Source organism: Hyla sarda, chromosome 1 (genome assembly GCF_029499605.1).
Source record: "Hyla sarda isolate aHylSar1 chromosome 1, aHylSar1.hap1, whole genome shotgun sequence".
Lineage (NCBI taxonomy): Eukaryota > Metazoa > Chordata > Amphibia > Anura > Hylidae > Hyla > Hyla sarda.
In genome coordinates, this window is record NC_079189.1 from 129183905 (window position 1) to 129211070 (window position 27166).

Sequence of the window (27166 nt, forward strand, 5' to 3'; positions counted from 1 at the left end):
GGGTCTGCGTACGGGAGATCACAGGGTGTGCCAGTGGTCGGACCCAATGCGGAGAGGGGATAAGTGTCTAACTCTGCAGTACTCCTTTTATTTTGGCCACAGTACTCCTATAGCAGTCCCATAAATACTGAAAGGAGTGGCAGTGCGCACGCATGACCACCGCTCCATTCCAATATGAGACTGGAGACTAGAGTATAACTCATCCTACACTAATACATTTATTCCCTATGCTATGCATAGGGGATACATTTTATTACTGGCACAACCCATTTAAGTCCAACTGTAAATGTTCTTACAAAAAACAGCATTTTACATGCAGGTTACACATTCTTTACTGTGTGTATTGGCAACCATGCAAACCCGGTTCAAAAGGTCTAAAAATATGGTACATTTGGATGACAAAAGGTCTCATTTTCTATAATAAAAGTTTGTGGTTTTCGGAGTCTCTTTATTAGATCAGGTCTATAAACGTACATTCGGCTTCAGACATCTAATGAGGCACATATAGATCTGTGAAATGAGGCGTCTTCGTTCCTGTGAATGCAGGTCTCCGCTGTCATCACACCCAGACCTCAGCCTCTAAACAGGATAATTACATTAGGAAACAAATTAAAGAGAGGGTGTGTGTGAGAGCAAAGAGCTTCATACTGCGGCAAAACATGACCATTCTTGTAATCGGATGGCTATAGGAGGCGTAATGAAAGTAAGTTATCTCCATAATATTAGGACACAAAGCTTTATTTCAAGCTTCTAGATAGGATTTCTATATTTCCAGTATAACAGATCACATTCATCTACCTCCTGCAGTAATTATTCTCGAGAACTCCCACACCACATCTTTATGGCTTTCTTTAGTTCCTGACCACTTTACTTTCTAAGAAGAGCATGGTTGTTAAGCATTACACGTCTGTTCTCACCTAAAACCAACCAATATACACAGTTTAGTTACTAGTTCTTGTCCACTTTACTGACATAGTCGGGAGTGACATGAAAAAGGTAAATGTTTCCCGCAGGAAAGTGCCCTGGAAAAAGTCACAATGAAAAAAAAGCTCTAATGACCAAAAAGTCACAGTACCAAAATGGAGGAGATATTCTGGCATAAGAAAGAGAGCACATGTTCATCTAACATGGACATTTATTGTTTATCCAGTGGAGCAGAACAAAAACGGTCATCTTGCTGGCATCTCATTGGATAACTCACAGAAGAAAAATACTGTAGTAATGTTTGCTGGCAGATACACTGTTGAGTAGAAATTTCAGATTTCCTTGCTGGCATGGAGTAGGGGGGAAAAAACAAAAAACCAATGACCGATAATCCCTCTCTACATCTCTGAGCAGCTGCAAAAGACATGCTGAGATACGTAGTAGAAATGACCTGCACCGAAACACCATAAAATTCAGATGCACATGTAGACAAATAAATTATGCTCTAAATAGCTTTATATTAGGTTTTGAACAACTTTCCATTTCCTATTGATCAGTATGATGAAATCTTGAAATGTAGATATCCACCTGTTAAACATTAGGACTTTTATGTAAAGGGCACTGTACACAACCTCTGCGTATGGCGGGTCTTTGGATACAATAGTCCTATCATTTCCAATGCTACAAATAAGCAGCTTCCTAATACTATTGGGCCTTGGCCACACCTGTATATTTTGGTCAGCATTTTGCACCTTGTTATGCATAGGAGTAGAACTTAAAACAGTAAAATTAAGAATGGGATTGATTAAGCGCCAATTGGGCTGGATTAAGGGTTAATCAGCGTGAAGGGTCCCCAGCACGGCAATCTCTGCTATCTGAACATATGCACATAGTAAATAGAAACCAATTTATTTTACTTATCTAATGGTAAGTGCTCCATTCCTTACTTTCATCTCTGAAGAGTTGGCTATGGAGTTGTCTGCAAACGTGTGGCACCACCAGAGACTTAGGACTGTTATTTTGCCTAGGTGATATGCACAGTTGGAAGTGGCGTTTATTCACATTAAGCAGTGCCAGGTAGTCACAATAACAGTATAAAAACTGTATGCATCTCTGTTTTTTGGACCCAATCCTGGTTTTAATGGCCAAAATACAGGCCAAAGTACAGAGGTTTTAACTACACCATTTTCGCATTTGTATTATGGGCAAAAGGCCCGACCTATGTGCCAGCATCATATATTCCTGGTATGTTTAACCAGTTAAGGACACAGGGCATACAGTTACGCCCCTGTTCGCAAGTCCTTAAAGAGGTTCTCCGGTGCTTAAACATCTTATCCCCTATCCAAAGGATAGGGGATAAGATGCCTGATCACTGGAGTCCCGCCGCTGGGGACCACCGGGATCTTGCACGCGGCACCCCGGAATCTTGCACCCAGCGGCGGGACTCCCGCGATCAGGCATCTTATCCCCTATCCTTTGGATCGGGGATAAGATGTTTTAGCACCGGAGAACCCCTTTAACCCATACAGGACCCTGGGCATACAGGTACGCCTTCTGTACCTGGGTCTTAAGGACCAAGGGCATACTTGTACGCCCGTGGGAATTTCGGTCCCGGACCGGGGTGACTGCTGATATCGATCAGCAGGCACCCCCGACGACCAATAGCAGATCGGGGGTGGTGGGGTTAACTTTTGTTTTACCCGTACTGCCCATCCACAATAGGCGGGGCAGAATGAGGAACCGAAGGGGACTGGTTGCCGAAGTTCACTTACCCATCGGTGGAGGCTGCGGGACACGATCAGCTGCAGTGATCGGCGGGCGGCATGTCGTGTGGCTGGCTCCCTGGATCCGACGGAAGCCAGTAAGTTAACAAACATCTAGAGAGCTACAGTCTGAGACCACTATACAGTGGTCTCTACACTATAGCCCTCCAGATGTTGTAAAACTACAACTCCCAGCATGCCCAGACAGCTGTTTGGGCATGCTGGGATTTGCAGTTTTGCAACAGCTGGAGGTCTAAAGTTTAGAGACCACTGCACAGTGATCTTTATACTGCCCTCTAGATCTTGCAAAACTACAACTCCTAGCATGCCCACACAGTAGTTTGCTGTCTGTGCATGCTGGGATCTGTAGTTTTGCAACATCTGGAGGTCCACAGTTTGGAGATCACTGCAGTGGTCTCTTAACTGTAGCCCTCCAAATGTTGCAAATCTGCATATCCCAGCATGCCCAAACTGCAAACAGCTGTCTCGGCATGCTGGGAGTTGTAGTTGCGTACCTCCAGCTGTTGCATAACTACATCTCCCAGCATCAGTACATGCTGGGAGTTGTAGTTTTGCAACAGCTATAGGAACACTGGTTGGAAAACCTTCAGTTTGGTTGGAAAGTACTGAGTTAGGTAACAGAATCTAATTGAAGGTTTTCCAACCAGTGTGTGCCTATAGCTGTTGCAAAACTACAACTCCCAGCATGTACTGACAGACCGTGCATGCTGGGAGTTGTAGTTTTGCAACAGCTGGAGGGACACAGGTTCTGTTACCTAACTCAGTACTTTCCAACCAGTGTCCCTCCCGCTGTTGCAAAACTACAACTCCCAGCATGCACGGTCTGACAGTACATGCTGGGACCTATAACACTGCACACACTGATCTCCTATGCTGATCACTGGCGTGTATTAACACGCCTGTGATCAGCATTATCGGCACTTGGCACGGAGCAGTCATTCGTCGATCGGACACCGAGGAGGCAGGTAAGGGCCCTCCCGGTGCCCGACTGAGCAGCTGGGATACTTTCAGTTTCACTTTAGAAGCGGCGGTCAGCTTTGACCGCCGCTTCTAAAGGGTTAATACCGCACATCGCCGCGATCGGCGATGTGTGGTATTAGCCGCGGGTCCCGGCCGTTGATGAGCGCCGGGACCGAATCGATATGATGCAGGATCGCGGCGCGATCCCGCTTCATATCGCGGGAGCCGGCGCAGGACGTAAATATACGTCCTGCGTCGTTAAGGGGTTAAACATTAATTTTGGTGCATGTAGTTATAATTTTTTTTCAAGTAGTAAAATAAATGAAACCTATATAAATTGGGTATCCATGTAACCATATGGACCTAGAGAATAAAGTTCAGGTGTCATTTTTTTTGCCGCAGATTAGGTTATAAAAAGTTATGTCATTACAAAGTACAATTGGTGACACAAACAACAAGCCCTTATATGGGTCTGTAGGTGCAAAATAAATTGAATGCGTTATGATTTTTAGAAGAAGGAGGAAAAAAACGAAAGTGCAAAAAGGAACATTGTTTTGAGTCCATAAGGTGAAAATGGGCTGAGTCCTTAAGGGGTTAACTGAAGATAAGGTGAAAGAAAACAAGATTTAAAAAGAGAAGCTTAAAGGGGTACTCCGGTGAAAACCTTTTTTCTTTTAAATCAACTGGTGGCAGAAAGTTAAACATATTTGTAAATTACTTCTATTAAAAAATCTTAATCCTTCCTGTACTTATTAGCTGCTGAATACTACAGAGAAAATTATTTTCTTTTTGGAATGCTCTCTGATGACATCACGAGCACAGTTCTCTCTGCTGACGTTATTATAATAATAATAACGCTTTATTTATTGTTGTCCTTAGTGGGATTTGAACCCAAGTCCCCAGCACTGCAAGGCAGCAGTGCTAACCACTGAGCCACCATGCTACCCTTAGCATACATCTGCTATGCATGGTTGCTAAAATGGACAGAGATGTCAGCAGAGAGCACTGTGCTTGTGAGGTCATCAGTGTTCCAAAAAGAAAGGGATTTCCTCTGTAGCATTCAGCAGCTAATAAGTACTGGAAGGATTAAGATTTTTCAATTGAAGTAATTTACAAATATGTTTAACTTTCTGCCACCAGTTGATTTAAAAGAAAAAAGGTTTTCACCGGAGTACCCCTTTAACAACAGCACATGTTCTGTCCCCACACACACATTACAAGCTCATATTCTTCACTTAATTCTTAGGTGAACTGAAAGTTTTTTTTGCTGCTGATGAAACCTTGGGGGATGAAATAGATGTCTGCCCCCTTTTGAAGATGCCGTATGACCACAAGTTGAGTCTGTGAAAAGAAGTAAGCTACCAATTAAAGACCTAGAGATATATCATGTCTGGATGTAAAAACAATACCTGCGGAGTTCATTCATAACCTTGAAGGCCTTCCTGGTGTGCCGAGGGTTCATAGTCACTGGACAGAGCTTTTCTGGGTTCTCCTTCACTTCCACAGGCTTCTGCTGGCATAGCTTCGTGTTCCTGTGCAAAAAACACACACACTTATTCATCTGCACTACCTCCACCAGCAGAGAAGAACAGCAGCGTGCAGAAATATTCCTGGTGTCAAAATGATAAAAATCTTAAAGGGAGACAAGCAAGCCCCAATTTTAAGTCTACCAGATCCTTTGAATGTCAATTGATTGTTACGTCTTGATTATCAATATAAATAAAAGCAATAATGCCAGCATGAAATAAAATACTGGGAAGCGTAGCATAATTCTTTGCATACTTCTTCCAGGCATTAGATCAAAATGAAGCTTAAAAAAAATAAAAAAAGGATAGCACTGGATTCACACCTGTATGGTTTATTCAGTCATTCCATTCCATCATTGTGAGGAACAGATAAACAAAAAAAATAAATAAAATATAAAAATAATTTTTATAAAATAAATTTAAAAAAGCACCGGTAGAGCCCTTATACCAGTGTTTCCCAACTAGGTGCATCCAGCTGTTGCAAAACTACAACTCCCAGCATGTCCGGACAGCCAAAGGCTGTCCGGGCATGCTGGGAGTTGTAGTCTTGAAACAGCTGGAGGCACCCTGGTTGGGAAACACTTCCTTCTACACCTGGCAGGAACAGCATATGTAGGGTTCCCAACATTGTGTCCACAATTTTACCAGATTATTGGTAAAAAAATTGGAGGCACCCAATGATGCTCCAGTGTAAGTGTAAAAGTACCCTAATAAAAGAGGAATACATTAGATTTTTTTTCTATTTTATGTTCTTTTCTAGACTGCTACTGTGGAATTACTGAAAAAGCAGAGTGTCCAGCACATTTGTTAAAGTGTAACTGCAATCATGACCTGACGGCAGGATATTCGTTTAAGGGTACGTTCACACATCCAGGATCCTGCGCAGATTTGATGCGCAGGATTTGTAACTGCAGATTAGACGCTGTGCTCAGTCATTTAGTATACATTGAAATCTGCAGCAGAAAATCCTGTGTATTAAATCCTGCACATCAAATCTGCATACGTGTGAACTTACCCATAATCTCCCACAATTTGGTCTTGCAAGAGACTTCAGGCAAAGCAGTGTCCTGATCGCTGTAGTCCTGAGCTCCGAAGTTGGAGATATCCTGAGTATGATTAAAGGGGTATTCCAGGAAAAAAAAATTTTTTTTAATATCAACTGGCTCTAGAAAATTAAACCGATTTGTAAATTACTTCTATTAAAAAATCTTCATCCTTTTAGTACTTATGAACTGCTGAAGTTGAGTTGTTCTTTTCTGTCTAAGTGCTCTCTGATGACACGTGTCTCGGGAACCGCCCAGTTTAGAAGCAAATCCCCATAGCAAACCTCTTCTACTGTGCAGTTCCCGAGACAAGCAGAGATGTCAGCAGAGAGCACTGTTGCCAGACAGAAAACAACAACAACTCAACCTAAGCAGCTGACAATTATTGAAAGGATTTAGATTTATTAATAGAAGTAATTTACAAATCTATATCTGGAGAGAAAAATAGGGTGGGCACTGCTAGAGAACCACTATGCAGCTGACCCAATATTGCAGTCTCGGGTGTGCGGCTTGATAGGCGGTGCTGGACATGCAGGAAAGACATTCTCTTGTATATATGGTGCAAAGAAAGAAATATAGTCCGCACTCACCATGCCAATCAGACGTGTTCGCTTTATTGAGAACTTGCAGGTTCCATAAAAAGCAAATATCAAAAGACACCTGAGTGGAGGGGGAGCTGCTCCGGGCAAGGAGTCTAGGAGCGGCTGTCAGGAACAACCGCACCATTTCACGTTATCCACGCATCTTCCAGGACCAGAAAAAAAAAAGTTTTCCTGGAATACCCCCTTCAAAGGCAATCGGACACCTGCAATAAACTCTACACAAACGTTATAGTGGAGAATTTATCAAACCATTTAAAGGGGTACTCCGGCCCTAAGACATCTTATCCCTTATCCAAAGGATAGGGGATAAGATGTCCGCCCGCGTGGGACCCCCGCAATCTTGCATTCAGTACCCACCTTTGGGAATTGCACGCTACGCTGCCAGCTCAGAGTCTGCCACGTGACGACCACGGGGCCAGAGTATCGTGACGTCACGACTCTGCCCCGTGTGATGCCACACACTGCCCCCCCTATGAAAGGCTATAGGAGGGGGCGTGACAGCCGAGGTGGGTACTGAATGCAAGATTGCGGGGGTCCCCAGCGGCAAACATCTTATTCTTTATCCTTTGGATAGGGGGATAAGATGTCTTCGGGCCGGAGTACCCCTTTAAGCTGCTTTTTTTGTCCCATGAAAAGCCACAGGCTGGTCCCGTGTGACACTTCATTTTGAAAGTTTACATGTGATTGCCATGAAGTGTTCTAATTTAGAGCAGTTTGTCCAGTGGTCGGCGATTTATCATGTGCGACTTTGTGAAGCGTCGCAGAAATGGCTCAAAAATTGTACAGGCCAGATTTAGAAGTTATCACAGGGCAAGTCCACCTTGCCCTATAGAACTCTATGCGACAATTGTATTGAAGGGGTATTCCAGGAATTTTTTTTTTATTTGACCATGCTACAGGGGCTGTAAAGCTAGTGTAGTACATAATATAGTGTCTGTACCTGTGTGTGACGGTTCTCACAATTCTTATGTGATTTTCACCTAAATACTGTTGTCTCAGATTTTTCCCAGCTTGCAATGCGGCAGAGACCTGATTCACTAGTCAGCTGATGATCGGGAGCCTGTCTGCTTCAATGGGTGGAGCGATCACTTGGTGGGAGAGAGATCATTCTGCAACTAATGCAAAAGCTGTAGGCACCCTGATTGAAAACCACAGGTCTTTTGAATGGATGCAGCACATTTATGTTTCAATGGGTGGAGTGGCTGATGTGTGGGAGGGAGGAAAATTGAATTATGGGATTTGAAGGCAAAAAAGAAAAAAACTCAAAAAAAGGAAATTCCAGTTCACAAAAAGCTAGCCACAGCTTTATGGTAATCTCATAACATAGCCATTTAGCCCCAAGACAAGCACAGATCCTTCCTAAGCATGTCCATTACTGTCTGCAAGGTACATACTAAAATCACCTTGTGGTGGATAACCCCATGTGACATTTAAAGGGGTACTCCGCCCCCTAGACATCTTATCCCTATCCAAAGGATAAGGGATAAGATGTCTGATCGCGGGAGTCCCGCTGCTGGGGACCGTCACGCGTCATAGACTTGCATTAGGGGGGCGGGCCTTGACCTCACTATGCTCCGGCACCTGTATTGCCCGTCATTACGCACAGAGCGAGTTTGCTCTGTGCAGTAATGACAGAGGGGTGCCGCAGCCGAGATCTCGGGGTCCCCAGCGGCAGGACCCCCACGATCAGACATCTTATCACCTATCCTTTGGATAGGGGATAAGATGTCTAGGGGCGGAGTACCCCTTTAATACAGTTGTTGAATGGCCTCCACTTCTCTGCGACATTTGAATAGAGCAGTTCTGTGCTGTGGTGATTTAAAGTCTGTGTGCAGTTTAATTTTAGCGCACGGCCACAACTTTCACCATGACATTTGGGCTCTAAATCCAATGAAAATCCACACCATTCCTTACTCCTGTTCACCAGCACTATGGGGGCAGTTACAAAGAGGTGTATCACTTACCCTGATAGTCCTGTAGTGGAGAAATACTATTGCTAATATGAAAGTTTTATATTGTGCGCAATAGAGGCGGGAGCCCATGTACTCTGGGTCCATATACCCTCCCATCTTGTAAATATTAGTTTAAGTTCAAGAAGACATGAGAATAAAAAAATATAATTAATACTTAGAGGTGGGGGGGGGAATAGAGGAACAGAGGGGACAGAGACAGGGGTGCTCGAAATGTCGGCTCCTGCCTCTTTTGCGCACAAAAATTCTTAATAGCAATAGTTAGTACAGCTCCTAAACAAGGCCACAGATTGGTGTAAGTGATATATGGTTTTACCTCTGCTCACTTCTGTGTATTAGGTTTAATGAGAGTGAACATGCATTCTTTGTATAGGGGACACCGTTGGGACCTCCGGCTCTCCTCCTGCAAGAAGCTGTGTCTATCCCCCACACGAAGCGGTGGTCAACATGCTCCCTTTTACATATCTCTATGGGAGAGCCAGAGAGACATGAGTAAAGCGCATCATCTCTAACAAATGAATGGAGGGTACATATCGACCACTGCTTTGTGCACACTTCAGTCCAGCAAAATAAATCTAGTGAAAATGTATTAAATATAGTCCGTAGTTTACTATGCTCAGATCATTAAACTCAGAATGTCGTGATATACACTGGCAACTTTTTTTTAGGTTGCTGACAAAGTAAGTGTATGGGGGGAAAACATGATTGGAATAGAGCCTAACAGGTCTTTTTCCTACATAACATACTCTTAAGTGTATCCTTAACATGTGTGGAGGGTAGAGGCAGACCAGTGCTCAATGGTTTATGTTTACGCCCCTACGTGGTCCATAGAGTTCAATATAAGAATTGGCCATAGAAGAAACGTGCCTTAAGTGATAAAAACAACTTCAAAAGGGAATCTGACAACAGGGATGTCTGCACTAACGTGAATACACAGATACGGGTGCCCCTGTTTTGACCACTTCTATAAATGAGTGCAGCCATTCTGGAGGTATTCTTCTTGCTGCTAATATGGTAATTCCTTATTCTAAGCAATGGAGATGGGCTGCTGCTGTATGACCAATGTCTTCTCCCACCTGCTCCGGACAATGTCAGCACCCCAAACCCCCCCCCCCCCCCCCAACCTCCACAATTGCCAAGACAAAAAGCTGTCGAAGGACACCAGACACAAAATTGTAGGCCTGCACAAGTCTGGGAAGACTGAATCTGCAATAAGCAAGCAGCTTGGTGTGAAGAAATCAACTGTAGGAGCAATTATTAGAAAATAGAAGACAGTTAAGACCACTGATTATCTCCCTTGATCTGGGGATCTACACAAGATCTCACCTAGTGGTGTCAAAATGATCACAAGAACAGTGAGCAAAAATCCCAGAACACCCGGGGGGGGGGACCAAATGAATGACCTGCAGAGAGCTGGGACCAAAGTAACAAAGGCTACCATCAGTAACACACTACACCGCCAGGGACTCAAATCATGCAGTGCCAGACGTGTCCCCCTGCTTAAGCCAGTATATGTCCAGGACAGTCTGACATTTGCTAGAGAGCATTTGGATGATCCAGAAGAGAATTGGTAGAATGTCATATGGTCAGATGAAACCAAAAGTAGAACTTTTATGTAAAAACTCCACGTGTGTTTGGAGAAGAAATAATTCCAAGTTGCATCCAAATTACACCATACCTACTGTGAAGCATTGGGGTGGAAAAAACACACGCTTTGGGACTTTTTTTCTGCTAAGGGACAAGGACGACTGATTCCTGTAAAGGAAAGAATTAATGGGGCCATGTATCGTGAGATTTTGAGTAAAAGCCTCTTTCCATCAGCAAAGGCACTGAAGATGAAACATGGCTGGGTCTTTCAGCATGACAATGATCCCAAACACACCGCCCAGGCAACAAAGGAGTGGGTTTGTAAGAAGCATTTCAAGGTCCTGGAGTGGCCTAGCCAGTCTCCAGATCTCAACTCCATAGAAAACCTTTGGAGGGAGTTGAAAGTCCGTGTTGCCCGGCGACAGCACCAAAACATCACTGCTCTAGAGGAGATCTGCATGGAGGAATGGGCCAAAATACCAGCAACGGTGTATGAAAATCTTGTGAAGACTTACAGAAAACATTTGACCTCTGTCATTGCCAACAAAGGGTATATAACATAGTATTGATAAACTTTTTGTTATTGACCAAATACTTATTTTCCACCATAATTTGCAAATAAATTCTTTAAAAATCAAAACAATGTGATTTTATGGATTTTTTTTCTCATTATGTCTCTCATAGTTGAGGTATACCTATGATCAAAATTACAGGCCTCATCTTTTTAAGTGAGAGAACTTGCAAAATTGGTGGCTGACTAAATACTTTTTTGCCCCACAGGTCCTGCACATGGGCTTTATGTGTTACCGTTGACATAGGCCTGTGTAGGTTTTGTGGCTCTCTGAAGTTTGCTTACCACTGCTCTAAAAGCTATATCTGTAGTTAAGACCCTTCCTATAAAAGCACATTTGAAGTAAAGGTGGTTTACAATTAATTCTCTTGCTAAAGGTCACTTTGAAATACAAAGAGGACTTGGGGGATATCATGGGTATTTATCACAGGAAGCTTGCCAGTGTGATTTCTATTGCCATCTACAATATATTCTACATTACTATAAGTCACTCATTAACATGCTGCGGTTTTTCTAACCACATGACTGATCACTTGACAAACAAGCCACTAAAACCTGCACTGCACAAAGTGGCGATACGAGTATTGTAGAGTCTTGTAGACCTTTTAATACTCTACACATGCTGCCTGCAGACACTGAAATACAGTATATAACACAGACATCCAGTCCAGTGAAGTGCAGGGATGTGGGTCTTTATTTGTGCCAACCAATACCTCCCCATCTGTATGATAACATTGCAGATAAGTGATGAGGAGTTCATGTACTACACTTTTATGAGTTATTTGGGGAGATTCATCAAAACCTGTGTAGAGGTAGAGTGGCGCAGATGTCCATAGCAACCAGATTTTTATTTTTTTTTTTAAAGAAATGAAAGAAGCAAAGATTCTGTGAACCTTCCGTGGACCCATTCACACTACTGGGGAATTTCACACAGACTGCATTGTCAATGGTGATGGCCAGCGGATGGAATCTCCGAGCGGATTTCCATGAGCACTGATTTCGTAGTGTGAACACGATGCCAAGATGGAGGCAGTAGTTAGCGTTGATATTAGAGCATTCTAACATTTGGGCTGTCCTCACTTGTAGTATGAGCTATGGGAATTCCGTTAATGCAATTAAAAGGGAGCACTTTATAGCAAGCAGTGCATTCTGGGAATTAAAGTTCTGCACAAATGCTCAACCAGGAAACAGAGTGATTACCTCAAATGGAAAGAGGATGTACGTCGAAATACCTTTCTTTCTAAGGCTCCTTTCACACTATATTATTGTTCCGTTTAGGAACTTCCGTCAGAAGTTCCGTCACTATATTGGAGAAAACCGGCCGTTATAAAACCCCTGACGGCCGCGACTAAATCGCATTGCAGCCTATGGGATTTTGTAACTACCCGTTTGCACCCGTATATGCCCATAATTCCTTAGGGACGTTATATAGAGACGGGACATTGTGGCAGAAAAATTACTGCATGCACTGTATAACGTCCGTAATGAATTGAATGAGTCGTGAGCCGCAGGCGAAGGACTTCTGTATGGAGAACGGAAGCTGTCACCTCCCCCTGCAAGCGCAGACAGCCAGTGGGCCGCGAGCGCTGCAGAACTGCTGATCAGCAGCTCTGCAGCGCCCACGGCCCACTGGCTTTCAGTGCTTGCAGGGGGAGGTGACAGCTTCTGTTCTCCAGGGGCCTATCATAAACCATCATTAGATGGCTTACATAGATCAATGTAATGTTATTGCATTACATTGATTCATGAAATCTGTGCTCAATTACCAAGGGCTGCCAGAGCCAGGGAAGACAGCAATGACAAGGTAAAGCCTCGGGCTTCCCTAGCAACCCATAGAAAATAACCAGGAAATTACATCGTGGCGGGGGCTATGGGACCACTAGATACCAGGAAATAGTGGCATTTAATGTTTAAATGCGGTGATCTTTATAGGCTTTATCTTCACAGCATTTAACCAAATAAATTATGGACATCAGAGCGATCTACGATAGAGGAAATCTCCCGGTTATGACATGGACCCGACTCATGGGCCCGCATCATGTCCACTCACATATGTATCTCATGGGTGAGGAAGGGGTTAAAAAGCATTTTGATGTTGAGAGAAGGAAAAGAAAAACCAATGCACAAGCCAGATAAATATTATCAGTGATAGGTGAGAACATTAATAGGAAACAGATAAAATGTCCATTAGGGCCGATCTGAGAGGACAGAAACACCAACTACTGTTCTACCAGCATGATGGAGCCCAGCCACAACCAAACTAATCCGAACCCTTTTCTCTGCAGCGTTGTAGCGTCTAGAAAAAGAAATGCATATTGCTCTTTAAAAACTGCATTGTCGGTATTTGAATTGTATTTCAGGATTTCCTTGACTTCAAGTGAGCCTGAAGAACTTGCAAACATTCTAAGATGTCTTTCATAAAAGTCTAATTGTTATATAGTTTGAATAAAAATGATAATAAAAGAACATCTCTACACTCTCCCAACCGCAGGTCTATTCAAACACGGGGCATGGAAGCCTCATAATTCGACATTTATATTGGATAGGCGATTCATGATCGTGACTCTCACCAAAATTACTGCATTTAGAACAGCCACATGTGATAGGATATATGAGCCACTATGACTAGGTAAGCAATGAATGTGTCATCTAGATTTTTTTACTACTAAGGCAAAGTACACACCACAACCTCCCAACTTTGTCCGGGGGAGCTTCTTCACAGGGTCTGTTCGGTGCCAGGTCCTTTGCACAAAGAAACATAGAATGTGTCGGCAGATAAGAACCATTTGGCCCATCTAGTCTGCTCAATAATCTGAATCCTATCAATAGTCCCTGGCCCTATCTTATATGAAGGATAGCCTTATGCTTATCCCATGCATGTTTAAACTCCTTCACTGTATTTGCAGCGACGACTTCTGCAGGAAGGCTATTCCATGCATCCACTACTCTCTCAGTAAAGTAATACTTCCCAATATTAGTTTTAAATTAGAGAGGCAAAGGTTTAAAAGTATATCCTCTTGTGATAGTTTTTCTTCATTTAAATATGCTCTCCTCCTTTACCGTGTTGATTCCCTTTATGTATTTAAAAGTCTCTTTCATATCCCCTCTGTCTCCTTTAACCTTTACTGGTAAGTTTTATCCTGCATGGTTAAAATAGTGCATCTATGTACTAGTTTAGTAGCTCTTCTCTGAACTCTCTCTAGAGTATCTATATCCTTCTGGCCTCACCAGGGTTCTGTACAGTGCCTAGATCACTTTTCTTTCTACTGCTTATACCTCTACCTATACATCCAAGCATTCGGCTAGCGTTTCCTGCTGCTCTATTACATTGTCATCCTACCTTTAAGTCTTCTGAAATAATTACTCTTAAATCCCTTTCCTCGGATACTGAGGTCAGGACTTTGTCAAATATTTAATATTTTGCCCGTATGTTTTTACACACCAGGTGCATTATCTTACACTTATCCACATTAAATTTCAGTTGCCAGAGTTCTGACCATTCTAGTTTGCCCAAATCATTTTCCATTTAGCGTACCCCTCCAGGAACATCAACCCAGTTACATATCTTTGTGTCATCAGCAAAAAGACATAGACCTTTTGCAACATCACTAATTAAGATATTAAACAATATTGGTCCCAGAACAGATTCCTGGGGTATCCCACTGGTGACAAGACCTTGCTCTGAATATACTCCATTGACTACAACCCTCTGTTGTCTGTCACTCAGCCACGGCCTAATCCACACAATATGGGAGTCCAAGCTCAATGACTGTAGTTTATTGTTAAGTCTTCTATGTGGGACAGTGTCAAAAGTCTTACTAAAATCTAGATATGCGATGCCTACTGCCACTCGCCATCTATTATTTTAGTCACCTAGTCAAAAAAAAAAAAAAAAAAAATCAATAAGATTTGTTTGACATGATCTCCCTGAAATAAACCCATGTTTTTCTTCTTGCAATCCATGGGATTTTAGATGTTCCACAATCCTATCCTTTAGTAGGGTTTCCATTAATTTCCCCACTATTGATGTCAGACTTACTGGTCTATAGTTGCTTGATTCCTCCCTACTAACTTTCTTGTGAATGGGTATGACATTTGCTAATTTCCAATATTCCGGGACGACTCCTGTTACCAGTGATTGGTTAAATAAATCTATTAACGGTTTTGCTAGCTCACCACTAAGCGCTCTTAAAAATTTTGGGTGTATTCCATCAGGCCCCTGTGATTTGTCTTCACTTTAGACAGCAAACATAGAACCTCTTCCTCTGTAAAGACACATGCATCAAATGATTAATTTGTCTTCCTCCCTAATGGAGGTCCTTTTCCTTTTTCTTCTGTAAAAAATTAACAGAAGTATTCATTAAGGCAGTTGGCTAGCCCTTTATTCTCTGCTACATACCTTCCTTCATTTTTAATTTAGTTATTCCTTGTTTTAAATTTCCTTTAATATATCTAACGAATGTCTTATCCCCTTTTTTCAGACTGAGCTAGTTTTTCTTCTGCCTGCGCTTTAGAAGTTCTGATAACTTGCTTGGCTTCTTTCTGCCTAGTCTTGTACATTTCCCTATCTTTATTGCTCTGGGTTGTTTTATAATTACTAAATGCTAGCTTTTTGTTTATGATTTTGGCCACTTCTGCTGAGTACCACAGTGGTCTATTTCCTTTTCTGCTTTTACCGACCAGTCTAATGCAATTTTCTGTGGCCTTCAATAATGCATCGTTTAAGTAGTTCCATTTCTCCATGTAATCCGTTCCAGACTGATAGGGACTCATTTATGACTAATCTCATTTTAGAAAATTCAGTTTTTCTAAAATCTAAAACTTTTATTTTTGTGTGGTGTGACTCCTTCACTGTTCTTATGTTAAACCACACTGACTGGTGATCACTAGATCCCAAGCTTTCACCTATAATAAAATCATATACCAAATCCCCATTTGTGAATACCAAATCCAAAATGGCCTCCCTCCGGGTTGGCTCCTCAACCACTTGTTGTAGAGATAATCCCAGTAGGGAATTTAGAATATCTGTACTCCTGGCAGAACTAGCTTTTTGTTTTCCAGTTTATATCCGGAAGATTGAAGTCTCCCATAATGATAACCTCCTTTCATTGTCATTTTAGATATTTCTTCAACTAGTAGATCATCTAATTCTTTAACTTGGCCAGGAGGTCTATATATCACACCTACACGAGTTACTGCATGATTACCAAACTGCAACGTAACCCAAACTGACTATGTTGGACTCACTAACTTGTATTAAGTAACATTTTATGCTTTTTCACATATAGGGTAGGGCTGGGCAGTATACCCGTTCACACCGAATACCAAAAATTTTTCCCTGCACAATATAAATTTTTCCCATACCGCAATACCGGTTGGGCCCCTCCCCCCTCAAATGAATGAATTATCAGCCGCAGATGAGTTGCAGCAGCGCTTTAAATGAATGACTTGCCGGCCGCGGCGCTATAAATGAATGACTTGCCGGCCGCGGCGCTATAAATGAATGACTTGAGGGCCGGCAACTCTTTAAATGAATGAGATGTGAGCCGCGGCAAGCTGTCACCTCCCCCTGCAAGCGCTAAAAAGCCTGGCTTTTAGCACTTGCAGGGGGAGGTGACAGCTTTCGGCTCGCAACTTAAAGGAAAACTGTCAGATATTTTCTCCCACACTATCCACAGGTACTGATAGTGCGGGAGACGCGGATTCAAACGAGCCCTACCTTACCCAGATCTGCCCGGCCGTTCGCCTGCAATTGTAATTTTATTCTATGTGTATATATTGCTGTAACTGGCACGGGCGTTGCTTCTGCAGCCAACTGGCACTGACGTCAGCGCCCCTTATGAATATTCATCCCTCCTCCCTGCAGTTAGGGGGGGGATGAATATTCATAAGCCGCGCTGACGTCAGTGCCAGTTAACCTGAAAGCTCCGCCCTTGCCAGTTACAGCAAGATATACACATAGAATAAAACTACAAATGCGGGCGAACGGCCAGGGCTCGTTGGAATCAGCGTCTCCTGCACTATCCATCAGTACCTGTGGATAGGATGGGAGAAAATATCTGACAGCTTTCCTTTAATCATTTCCAGTGCCGCGGCCCGCAAGTCATTCATTTAACCCCTTAGGAACTCAGCGTTTTTCCATTTTCATTTTTTCCTCATCACCTTCTAAAAATCATAACGCTTTCAATTTTGCACCTAAAAATCCATATGATGGCTTATTTTTTGCGCCACCAATTCTACTTTGCAGTGACATTAGTCATTTTACCCAAAAATCCACTGTGAAACGGAAAAAAAAAAATCACTGTGCGACAAAATTAAGAAAAACTTTCATTTTGTAACTTCTGGGGGCTTCCGTTTCTACGCAGTGCATTTTTTGGTCAAAATGACACCTTATCTTTATTCTGTAGGTCCATTTGGTTAAAATGTTACCCTACTTATATAGGTTTGATTTTGTCGTACTTCTGAAAAAAATCATAACTACATGCAGGAAAATTTATACGTTTAAAATTGTCGTCATCTTCTGACCCCTGTAACCTTTTTATTTTTCCGCGTACGGGCTGGTATGAGGGCTCATTTTTTGCACCGTGTTCTGAAGTTTTTATCAGTACCATTTTTGTGTTGATCAGACTTTTTGATCACTTTTTTTTTGATACGCTATTTTGGACTTTGGAATTTTTTTGCGCGTACGCCATTGACCATGCGGTTTAATTAATGATATAGTTTTATAGTTCAGACATTTAGGCACGCGGCGATACCACATATGTTCATTTTTATCTACAGGGTTTTTTTAAAGGGAAAAGGGGGGGGGTGATTCAAACTTTTATTAGGGAAGGGGGTTAAATGACCTTTGTTAACTTTTTTTTCCCACTTTTTTTTTGCAGTGCTATAGCTACCATAGGGGGCACTGCACACACTGATCTTTTATGCTGATGCCTGCAAAGCCATAGCTTTGCACAGATCAGCGAGATAGGCTTAGCGCAATCAAACCCCGATCGGATGCCAGGGAGAGAGGTAAGGAGACCTCCGCCTGCGTCCCAGCTGATCGGAACATTGCGATTTTATCGCGATGTCCCGATCAGCCCGACTGAGCTGCCGGGAAGCGTTTACTTTCGTTTTCAGATGCGGCGATCAACTTTGATCGCCGCGTCTGAAGGGTTAACAGCCCGCAGCACAACGATAGGTGTCGCACGCTGTTAGCCCAGGGTCCCGGCTATCGTTAGCAGCCAGGACCGACCCGGTGTAATGCAGGGACACGGTGTGACCCTGTTTTTCACACCGGGACCGGGCTCAGGGCGTACAGGTACGCCCAGAGTCCTTAAGAGGTTAAAGCACCGCGGCCCGCAAGTCATTCATTTAAAATGTGTTACATTCAAAACATGTGTTACTGCAATCCTTTTCTGTGAGAAATACTTCATTTTCTCGAAAAAATTCAGGGGTGCCAGGGGATGTGGAAATCCTATCGCCCGACGCCTGGGACATTTAGTGCCGGGCAGGTGAATTTTTTATACATTTAGCCCTGTATCAGGCTAGCAGGGCCGGGCCGACTTTATTTTTATAATGCCGGTGTGAAGTGCAGACTGATGGGAGGAGCGTGCGCAGACTTGCATGGGACTTAAGTCTGCACCTGGCTGGTTTCAGATGCCGGGGGCCGCCGCTAATAGCCTGGCATGCGGCGATCGCTGCGGCCGGCTATTAACCCTTTAGAGCACCGCTGTCAAAGTTGACTGGGGGGGTCTAGAGGGATCTTTTAACCATTCCTGGTGGTCTAGTGGGGTGGATGGTTTTACCAAAATTTCCTTGGAAAAATGAGGGTGCGTGTTATAGGCCGGTGCGTGGTATACCCCAGTAATTTATGCAGAATAAATCTCTATTTATAACATCATATCCCAGAAAAAATGAAGTACCGTATATACTCGAGTATAAGCCGAGTTTTTCAGCACGATTTTTCGTGCTGAAAACACCCCCCTCGGCTTATACTCGAGTGAACTCCCCCACCCGCAGTGGTCTTCAACATGCGGACCTCCAGAGGTTTCAAAACTACAACTCCCAGCAAGCCAGGGCAGCCATCGGCTGTCCGGGCTTGCTGGGAGTTGTAGTTTTGAAACCTCCGGAGGTCCGCAGGTTGAAGACCACTGCGGCCTTCAACATCATCCAGCCCCTCTCACCCCCTTTAGTTCTGAGTACTCACCTCCGCTCGGCGCTGGTCCGGTCCTGCAGGACTGTCCGGTGAGGAGGTCGTCCGGTGAGGAGGTGGTCCGGGCTGCTATCTTCACCGGGGAGGCCTCTTCTAAGCGCTTCGGGCCCGGCCTCAGAATAGTCACGTTGCCTTGACAACGACGCAGATGCGTCGTTGTCTAGGCAACGGCTCTATTCCGGGCCGGAAGCGCGGAGAAGAGGCGCCCCCGGTGAAGATAGCAGCCCGGACCACCTCCTTACCGGACAGCCCTGCAGGACCGGACCAGCGCCGAGCGGAGGTGAGTATTCAGAACTAAAGGGGGTGAGAGGGGGCTGGATGATGTTGAAGGCCGCAGTGGTCTTCAACCTGCGGACCTCCGGAGGTTTCAAAACTACAACTCCCAGCAAGCCCGGACAGCCGATGGCTGCCCGGGCTTGCTGGGAGTTGTAGTTTTGAAACCTCTGGAGGTCCGCATGTTGAAGGCCGCAGTGGTCTTCAACCTGCGGACCTCCGGAGGTTTCAAAACTACAACTCCCAGCAAGCCCGGACAGCCGATGGCTGCCCGGGCTTGCTGGGAGTTGTAGTTTTGAAACCTCTGGAGGTCCGCAGGTTGAAGACCACTGAGGGCGAATGATGAGAAGAGGATGATGAAGGGGGGGGGGTGTGGGGATGATGAAGAGGGGTGGGGATGATGAAGGGGGGGGGTGTGGGATGATGACAAGGGGATGATGAAGGGGGGATGTGTGGGATGATAAGGGGATGTGTGGGATGATGACAAGGGGATGATGAAGGGGGGATGTGTGGGATGATGACAAGGGGATGTGTGGGATGATGACAAGGGGATGATGAAGGGGGGATGTGTGGGATAAGGGGATGTGTGGGATGATGACAAGGGGATGATGAAGGGGGGATGTGTGGGATGATAAGGGGATGTGTGGGATGATGACAAGGGGATGATGAAGGGGGGATGTGTGGGATGATGAGGATGTTAATGACGGGTCTGGATGATGACAGGGGGGGATGAGGTATTTCCCACCCTAGGCTTATACTCGAGTCAATAACTTTTCCTGGGATTTTGGGTTGAAATTAGGGGTCTCGGCTTATACTCGGGTCGGCTTATACTCGAGTATATACGGTAAAAAAAAAAAAAGTGTTCAAAAAGTCTGATCAATGCCAAAATGGTACCGATACAAACAGTATATTACGGTCCAAAAAATGAGCCCTCATACAGTCTAGTATATGGAAAAAGAAAAATATTATAGGGGTCAGGGATTTTCTTTTTTAAATTAAAAAGTAAAAAAAAAAATTTTACGTTATGGAAACTAAAATTTGGTATTGGTGTAATCAGGCCGAAGTTAAGTATCAAAATAATATGTAAATTTGACCACAAGGTGAATGGCGGAAAAAAGAAAACATCAAAATTAGCATTTTTTTCCAATTTCACCTCTTAAATAATTTATTTTGTTTGAGAGCATAAGTTATGGTAAAATGAAAGGTGCCATTACACAGTATTCTTCCCCACAAAAAACAAGCCTCATAGATGGAAAATTAAGTGTTATGGCTGTTATAGGGAGAGGAGGAAAAAAATGAAAGTGCAGAAACTAATAAAGACCCTATTTTCGTACTATTTTGGTTGAAATTACTTTATCTACCAGGACAAGTGGATTTTCTTAAGGGACAAGTAGATTGTGTTCTGCTTTAGTTTTTGTTTTTTTATTTCCACACCCCTGGGTGCCAAACATTTACGACCATGTGTGTAATTTATTAGTATCTTTTGATAATGCTTATTACAACATATTGGCTCTGTACCACAAAAAAATCCACTTCAGAACACAGAACTCCATTTAGTAAAATCTGCCCTGGTCACAAAGCTTCAACATTTACTTAGTCATGACGAGGTTAACAAGCATGGAAATGATAACTCTGTTTTGTTAGTGTAGTAACCACACAGGGCATTTAACTTGACATTACATGTGACAAGAAGATCTCAGACTCCTTTCCTGCTAATGAAATTCTTTCTGGATGGGATTCCAGCCCTAGCAGTTGACAGGAAGACAATGGGAGCACACATTCCTCAGGCCGCCATCACCCTAGTTCTCTCTACCTACAAGAACCAACCACAAGTACAGCCAATGAATCGTAAGGCACACTGCAAGACATTTTACTAGGAACCAAATGATCCTAAGCTGCTGTTACTTCCTGAAAAAAGCTGTGACAAACAAGCATGATGTCCTAAGCATGTGTCATAAGTGCGTGTCTTTGCCAGTCATAGTCAGCTTTACAAGAACGTAATAGAAATAATCTCTATTGCACACGTCTGTGAGCTGACTATATATTTAGCTGTTATTTTCACCATTTAAACCTGTCGAACACGTGTAGCTGAAATATTCTGTGCTGCAGTTAGGTAAGAACTAGATCGACAAAGGGGTACAAGTGACCCCCCGACCTACGATGGCCCCGACATACTATCAGAGGCCATCGCATGTTGAAGGCAGAATCATCATACGATGCTTTTGTATATCAGGGCCATCGCATAAACGGCTATCCGGCAGCGCAGACTGCTTCAGCTGGCACCGGATAGCCGTTTATGGTGCCCTGTGTGGTCCGCTGAAGATCACTTACCTGTCCTCGGGGTTCCGGTGTGTCCTCTTCGGCGCTCTCCATCGTCATCATCACATCGCTGCACACGCCGTCCCGTCATCCAATAGGAACGGCGTGCGTAGCGACGTGATGGCGGAGAGCAAGGATGCTGGGGAAGCAGAGGCCTTGCCGGAGCGTCGGGGACGCGGCGACAGCGTTGGAGGGCGACATCCAGGGCAGCGTTGACGGTCCGGAGCGGCGGGGACAGGCGAGTACAACTTCCTCTACCAGCGGTCTTCAACCTGCGGCCCTCCAGAGGTTGCAAAACTACAACTCCCAGCATGCCCGGACAGCCGTTGACTGTTCGCGCATGCTGGGTGTTGTAGTGTTGCAACCTCTGGAGGTTGTAGACCACTGTCCTATACTTTACATTGCACGGATCCCTCATACGATGGTTTCAACAAACGATGGTCCATTTGGAACGGATTACCATTGTATGTTGAGGGATCACTGTATTCCCATCGCAATGTGATGGCATATTGTTAGGATAGCTCATTTCTTTTTTATCACTAAAGTTCCGACCTTTGGCATCCCCACCAATCCCAAGAATGAGCAGCTGTGCAAGAAAGGCCTGAAAAGGTACAGTCACTGTGTCCCCTTTCTGCTCTGCATCAGTGGAGGTTCAGAGATCCACACTTTACCAATTATAAAGGGAATGTACTCGGGATATGACACCACTTTATGAGAATGCTGCAGAAGCAATTTTAAAACCACCAGCACATCCAATTGTTTTGTGCGTCTGTAGCTCTCTATGTTACAGCAGTTGCTTCGTACTACAATTTCCAGAATAAACTGGTTTCCCACAACTCACTCCGCTCCTACTTTACTCCTGCTAGTTTCCCACCCACATACCACAACAGACTCTTGCCACAGCACCAGCGAGTTCGCAGCACCTGCTGTATTCATTCCCCGTTTGCTTCCCTGTCAGTGGCATTGCCTTTTACCAGGTAACATGCTGTGAACACATCCCCTTCTTCCCCGAGGGTCCCAATAAAAATGTGAAAATATCACACTAAAAATGAAATCCTGCAAGCCAGTATTATTTGTGACAACACCATCAGCAAGTTATATATCTCTTAATTCACCTGCATAGAAGGTACAACCAGGCACCGCAATGCTGACTATCAGATGGCTTGATTTATTGCACTTTGGAAAAGCTAGATCTATATGGACATCGCTCTGCTGTGCTCTCCGTCCCATTAAAGCCAAGACAAATGTGCATAACAGTTGAAATAGGAGTGAAAGAACGGATCACTCAACAGATTTTCCAAAACATGAACTTCCTTATTCCATATGCATCACAATGATACAGGTAAGTGTGTGTGTGTGGGGGGGGGGGGGCTCTTTCGGCTTCCTCTATATATTTATCTTAAGGTGATAGCTTTTATATAAAAACTATTTTCTGATATAACCTTTTAACAGCCTGAATAGTCTAGATCAGTGGTCTTCAACCTGCGGACCTCCAGATGTTGCAAAACTACAACTCCTAGCATGCCCGGACAGCCGTTGGCTATCCTGGCATGCTGGGAGTTGTAGTTTTGCAACATCTGGAGGTCCGCAGGTTGGAGACCACTGGAGATGTTTAGACTGTCACTTCCCCATATATTCATTGTAGTCCATTGTAATCTCACCAACAGCACAACCTGTAAGGAATTCTAAATCTTTCTGAGACATGGTGAGATTGGAAGTGGAGTAAAAACAGATAAAACAGGTTACTTTCCTCTAGTAAGGTCCCTATGATAGTGAAAAGTAAATAAGATGATGTGCGAGTTCAAAACCTCTATCCAATCAACCTGGTTATTTTACACTGTTAAAAAAAAAAAAGTACATCTAAATTAATAGCTGGGGGTCAACTGCAGGGTCCTTGCAGAAACACTCTACAGAGATAATATATACAGTCATGGCCGTAAATGTTGGCACCCCTGAAAATTCACCCCTGAAAAAAATTGCTATACACATTTATTCCCTTTGTGTGTATTGGAACTAAACCAAAAAAGGGAAGAAAAAAAAGCAAATTGGACATAATGTCACACCAAACTCCAAAAATGGGCTGGACAAAATTATTGTTTCAAGCATGTGATGCTCCTTTAAACTCACCTGTGGCAAGTAACAGGTGTGGGCAATATAAAATTCACACCTGAAAGCGGATAAAAATAAGAGAAGTTCAGTCTTTGCTTTGTGTCTGTGTGCCACACTAAGCATGGACAACAGAAAGAGGAGAAAAGAACTGAGGACTTGAGAAACAAAATTGTGAAAGAATAACAATCTCAAGGTTACAAGTCCATCTCCAGAGATCTAGATTTGCCTTTGTCCACAGTGCGCAACATTATCAAGAAGTTTGCAACCCATGGCACTGTAGCCAATCTCCCTGGATAGTGGATAAGCAGCCCCAAACAAGTTCCAAAGATATTTAAGCTGTCCTGCAAGCTCAGGGAGCATCAGTGTCAGTGAGAACTATCTGTTGACAGTTAAATGAAACGAAACGCTATGGCAGGACCCCACTGCTGACAAAGAAATAAAAAAGCAAGACTACATTTCGCCAAAATGAACTTGAGTAAGCCGAAATCCTTCTGGGGAAAGGTCTTGTGGACAGATGAGACCAAGATAGAGCTTTTTGGTAAAGCACATCATTCTACTATTTACCCAAAACAAAAGGAGGCCTACAAAAAGAAAAGAAACAGTACCTACAGTGAAATATGGTGGAGGTTCAATGATGTTTTGGGGATGTTTTGCTGCCAAAAGGCATCATGAAATCTGAGGATTATCAACGGATTTTGGGTCACACTGTACAGCCCAGTGTCAGAAAGCTGGGTTTGAGTCCGAGATCTTGGGATCAATGACCTCAAACATACGTCAAAAAGCACCCAGAAATGGATGGCAACAAAACGCTGGAGAGTTCTGAAGCGGCCAGCAAGGAGTCCAGATCTGAATCCCTTTGATCACCTGTGGAGAGATCTTAAAATTGCTGTTGGGAAAAGGCGTCCTTCCAATAAGCGAGACCTGAAGCAGTTTGCAAAGGAAGAGTGGTCCAACATTCCGACAGAGGTGTAAGAAGCTAATAGGAAGCAACAGAATTTAGTTATTTTTTCCAAGGGGTGTGCAACCAAATATTAAGTTAAGGGTGCCAATAATTTTGTCCAGCCCATTTTTGGAGTCTGGTGTGACATTATGTCCAATTTGCTTTTTTCCTTCCTTTTTTGTTTAGTTCAAATACACACAAAGGGAATAAACGTGTAGAGCAAAACATGTGTTACTGCAATCCTTTTCTGTTTCAGGGGTGCTAACATTCACACGCATAACTGCATAAAAAAAAAACACATGAATGACAAAATTATATCACAGGGAGGTGTCGCTTTGTGTATTATGAGGTAATTGTGGCAGATTGACACCTCATAATTAGGGGCAGAGGCGTAACTTGTGGCTCCAGGGCACCGATGCAAAATCTGCTACAGCACCCCATGTGCCAATTATAGTACTGGTCTCTTATGGCCCAGATGCGCTCTGGGGCCACCTTAGGCACCAGGGTCCCGATGCGAATGGTACTTCTGAACCCCCTATAGCTACATCCCTGATTAGGGGTTTGTCACTTTTTGATGTCTTGGAAAGATTTACATAGTAAATAACCAGCAGACCCATAAATAGACAGTCTACGGATTTCAAATCCACTAAACAGGTCAATTGCAGTGCAGACTGTGTGGATAGTTCCTATAGTATATGGTGAAATAAATTCAGAAGATTTTAGCATATATAACTCTTGACAATGAGTTATATATGGTAAAATCTTTATGCTCACCATCCCCGGGGATTTTTAAGATATAAAGTTATAAAGTTCCCCTGGCTGCCACGTAAGTAGTCCCCTGGGCGGGGACTTATACTTACCGGGTCCCGTCACTCCGGCCGCAGTCCTGCCCCCTCGTCTTGATTGAAGGCTCACGTCACCGTTCTGCTCATGGAGCAGAGTGATGATGCAGGCCGTCAATCAAGACGAGGGGGCAGGACTGCGGCCGGAGCGACGGGACCCGGTAAGTATAAGTCGCATTGCCAAGCATTATATATGTATTTCCCTAAAAATACTTTCCAACTTCAGACACTGACTGGACATTACTGGCATTGTCCACTAATACAGCATTAGTCAGCTCTACTGTCAGTTTATTATAGTCCGCAGTAGAAGGAAAAAAAAAAAAAAGCACAGTAAAAAGGCAATATACATTAGCAGAAGCTACAGAGGATTGACCTCCACTAATTGAACATGGATGACATAACCTACAGAAAAACTCCATTTAAATGTACCTTAAAAAAAATAAAATAAATAAAAAACACTTGACATATCACAGTCACTAAAACAGAACAGCAGAAGCGCTCAGCGAAGGCTTCTTTCATACTGCCGTTGTGCCCCGTCAAGAACGGCCGGCAAACTCTTGACGGCTGTCATTTTTACGGGTGCAAGGGGCAACAGCGGGTCTGTTTTTCTGCAGGAGTAGCGGGAGAAAGAGACGGCGCAAGCAGTTTTTTTTCTCCAGCTATTCTCTCGGTGGCCCCGATGTCCGTCACACTACCATGTGACAACAGTAATGTGAAAGAGGCCCAAGAAGTGCTTGGATTCAATAAAATCTGTTTACTGCTTGCTCTGCTTAACAAGAAGAGCTAAGGAGAAACTAAGTGGCACCTCTGTAGAAAACTTCTGAACGAGTCAGGGTTTTTAGCACTCCCTACAGAACGTCCAACACACCGGTGTGAACCTAGCTTTTTTTTTACTACTACATAGAAGAGAAACATAGCAGGCTGTCACCAACAGGAATGGCATTAGGATCTAACTATTTTTTGCAGTGAGCAGTAAAATACGCATGCCTGAAATTGTAAAAACCTAGCTTGACCCTAGCAAGTTATCGTTTGAAAACAAAAGAAAAAGTTACACAGCTGCAAATCTATCCTATAAAACTTAGGCCTACAAATCTTCATGACTGATCTAGAGAGACCTTCATACAACTGTTAGAGGCTTTACCAACTAAAGCAATAGAAAAGACTATGATCACATGATTTCTTTTATTTCTTTTCCATTGAGACAGCGATCCCAAACATAAGGCCAAGGCTGAACAGTAAAGCCTTGAAAACAACAATGCTAATGTTTACAGGTGGCAAGTCAGAGTCCAAGACTCAATAGAAATCAGAACTTGTGGCTGGACTTGAGAATAGCCGACTACTAATGGTCATTATGTACCTGACAGAACATGAACAAAGAAAGGGATCAATTGCAGTGCCCACTGCTACAGAAATCTCTGCATACCATATGCGTACTATATTATGAATTCACTTTTATTCATAAAAGGCTTTTTGCCAATTAGAAGGATTTCTGGCATACAATGAATGGGTAAGCCCCACATTT

General features: G+C 43.5%; 1 protein-coding gene across 4 annotated transcripts in view; it reads right to left on the reverse strand.

Moving 5' to 3' along the window:
* Window positions 1-27166, reverse strand: part of KLHL2 (kelch like family member 2) — a 223970-nt gene that overhangs the window by 131165 nt on the left and 65639 nt on the right. For all 4 annotated transcript variants that reach the window (XM_056561229.1, XM_056561221.1, XM_056561215.1 and 1 more), the window contains exon 2: window positions 5078-5200. In XM_056561229.1, coding sequence (XP_056417204.1) covers window positions 5078-5130 — 53 coding nt within the window. In that variant the 5' untranslated portion in view covers window positions 5131-5200. The remainder of the gene's footprint in view (window positions 1-5077; window positions 5201-27166) is intronic.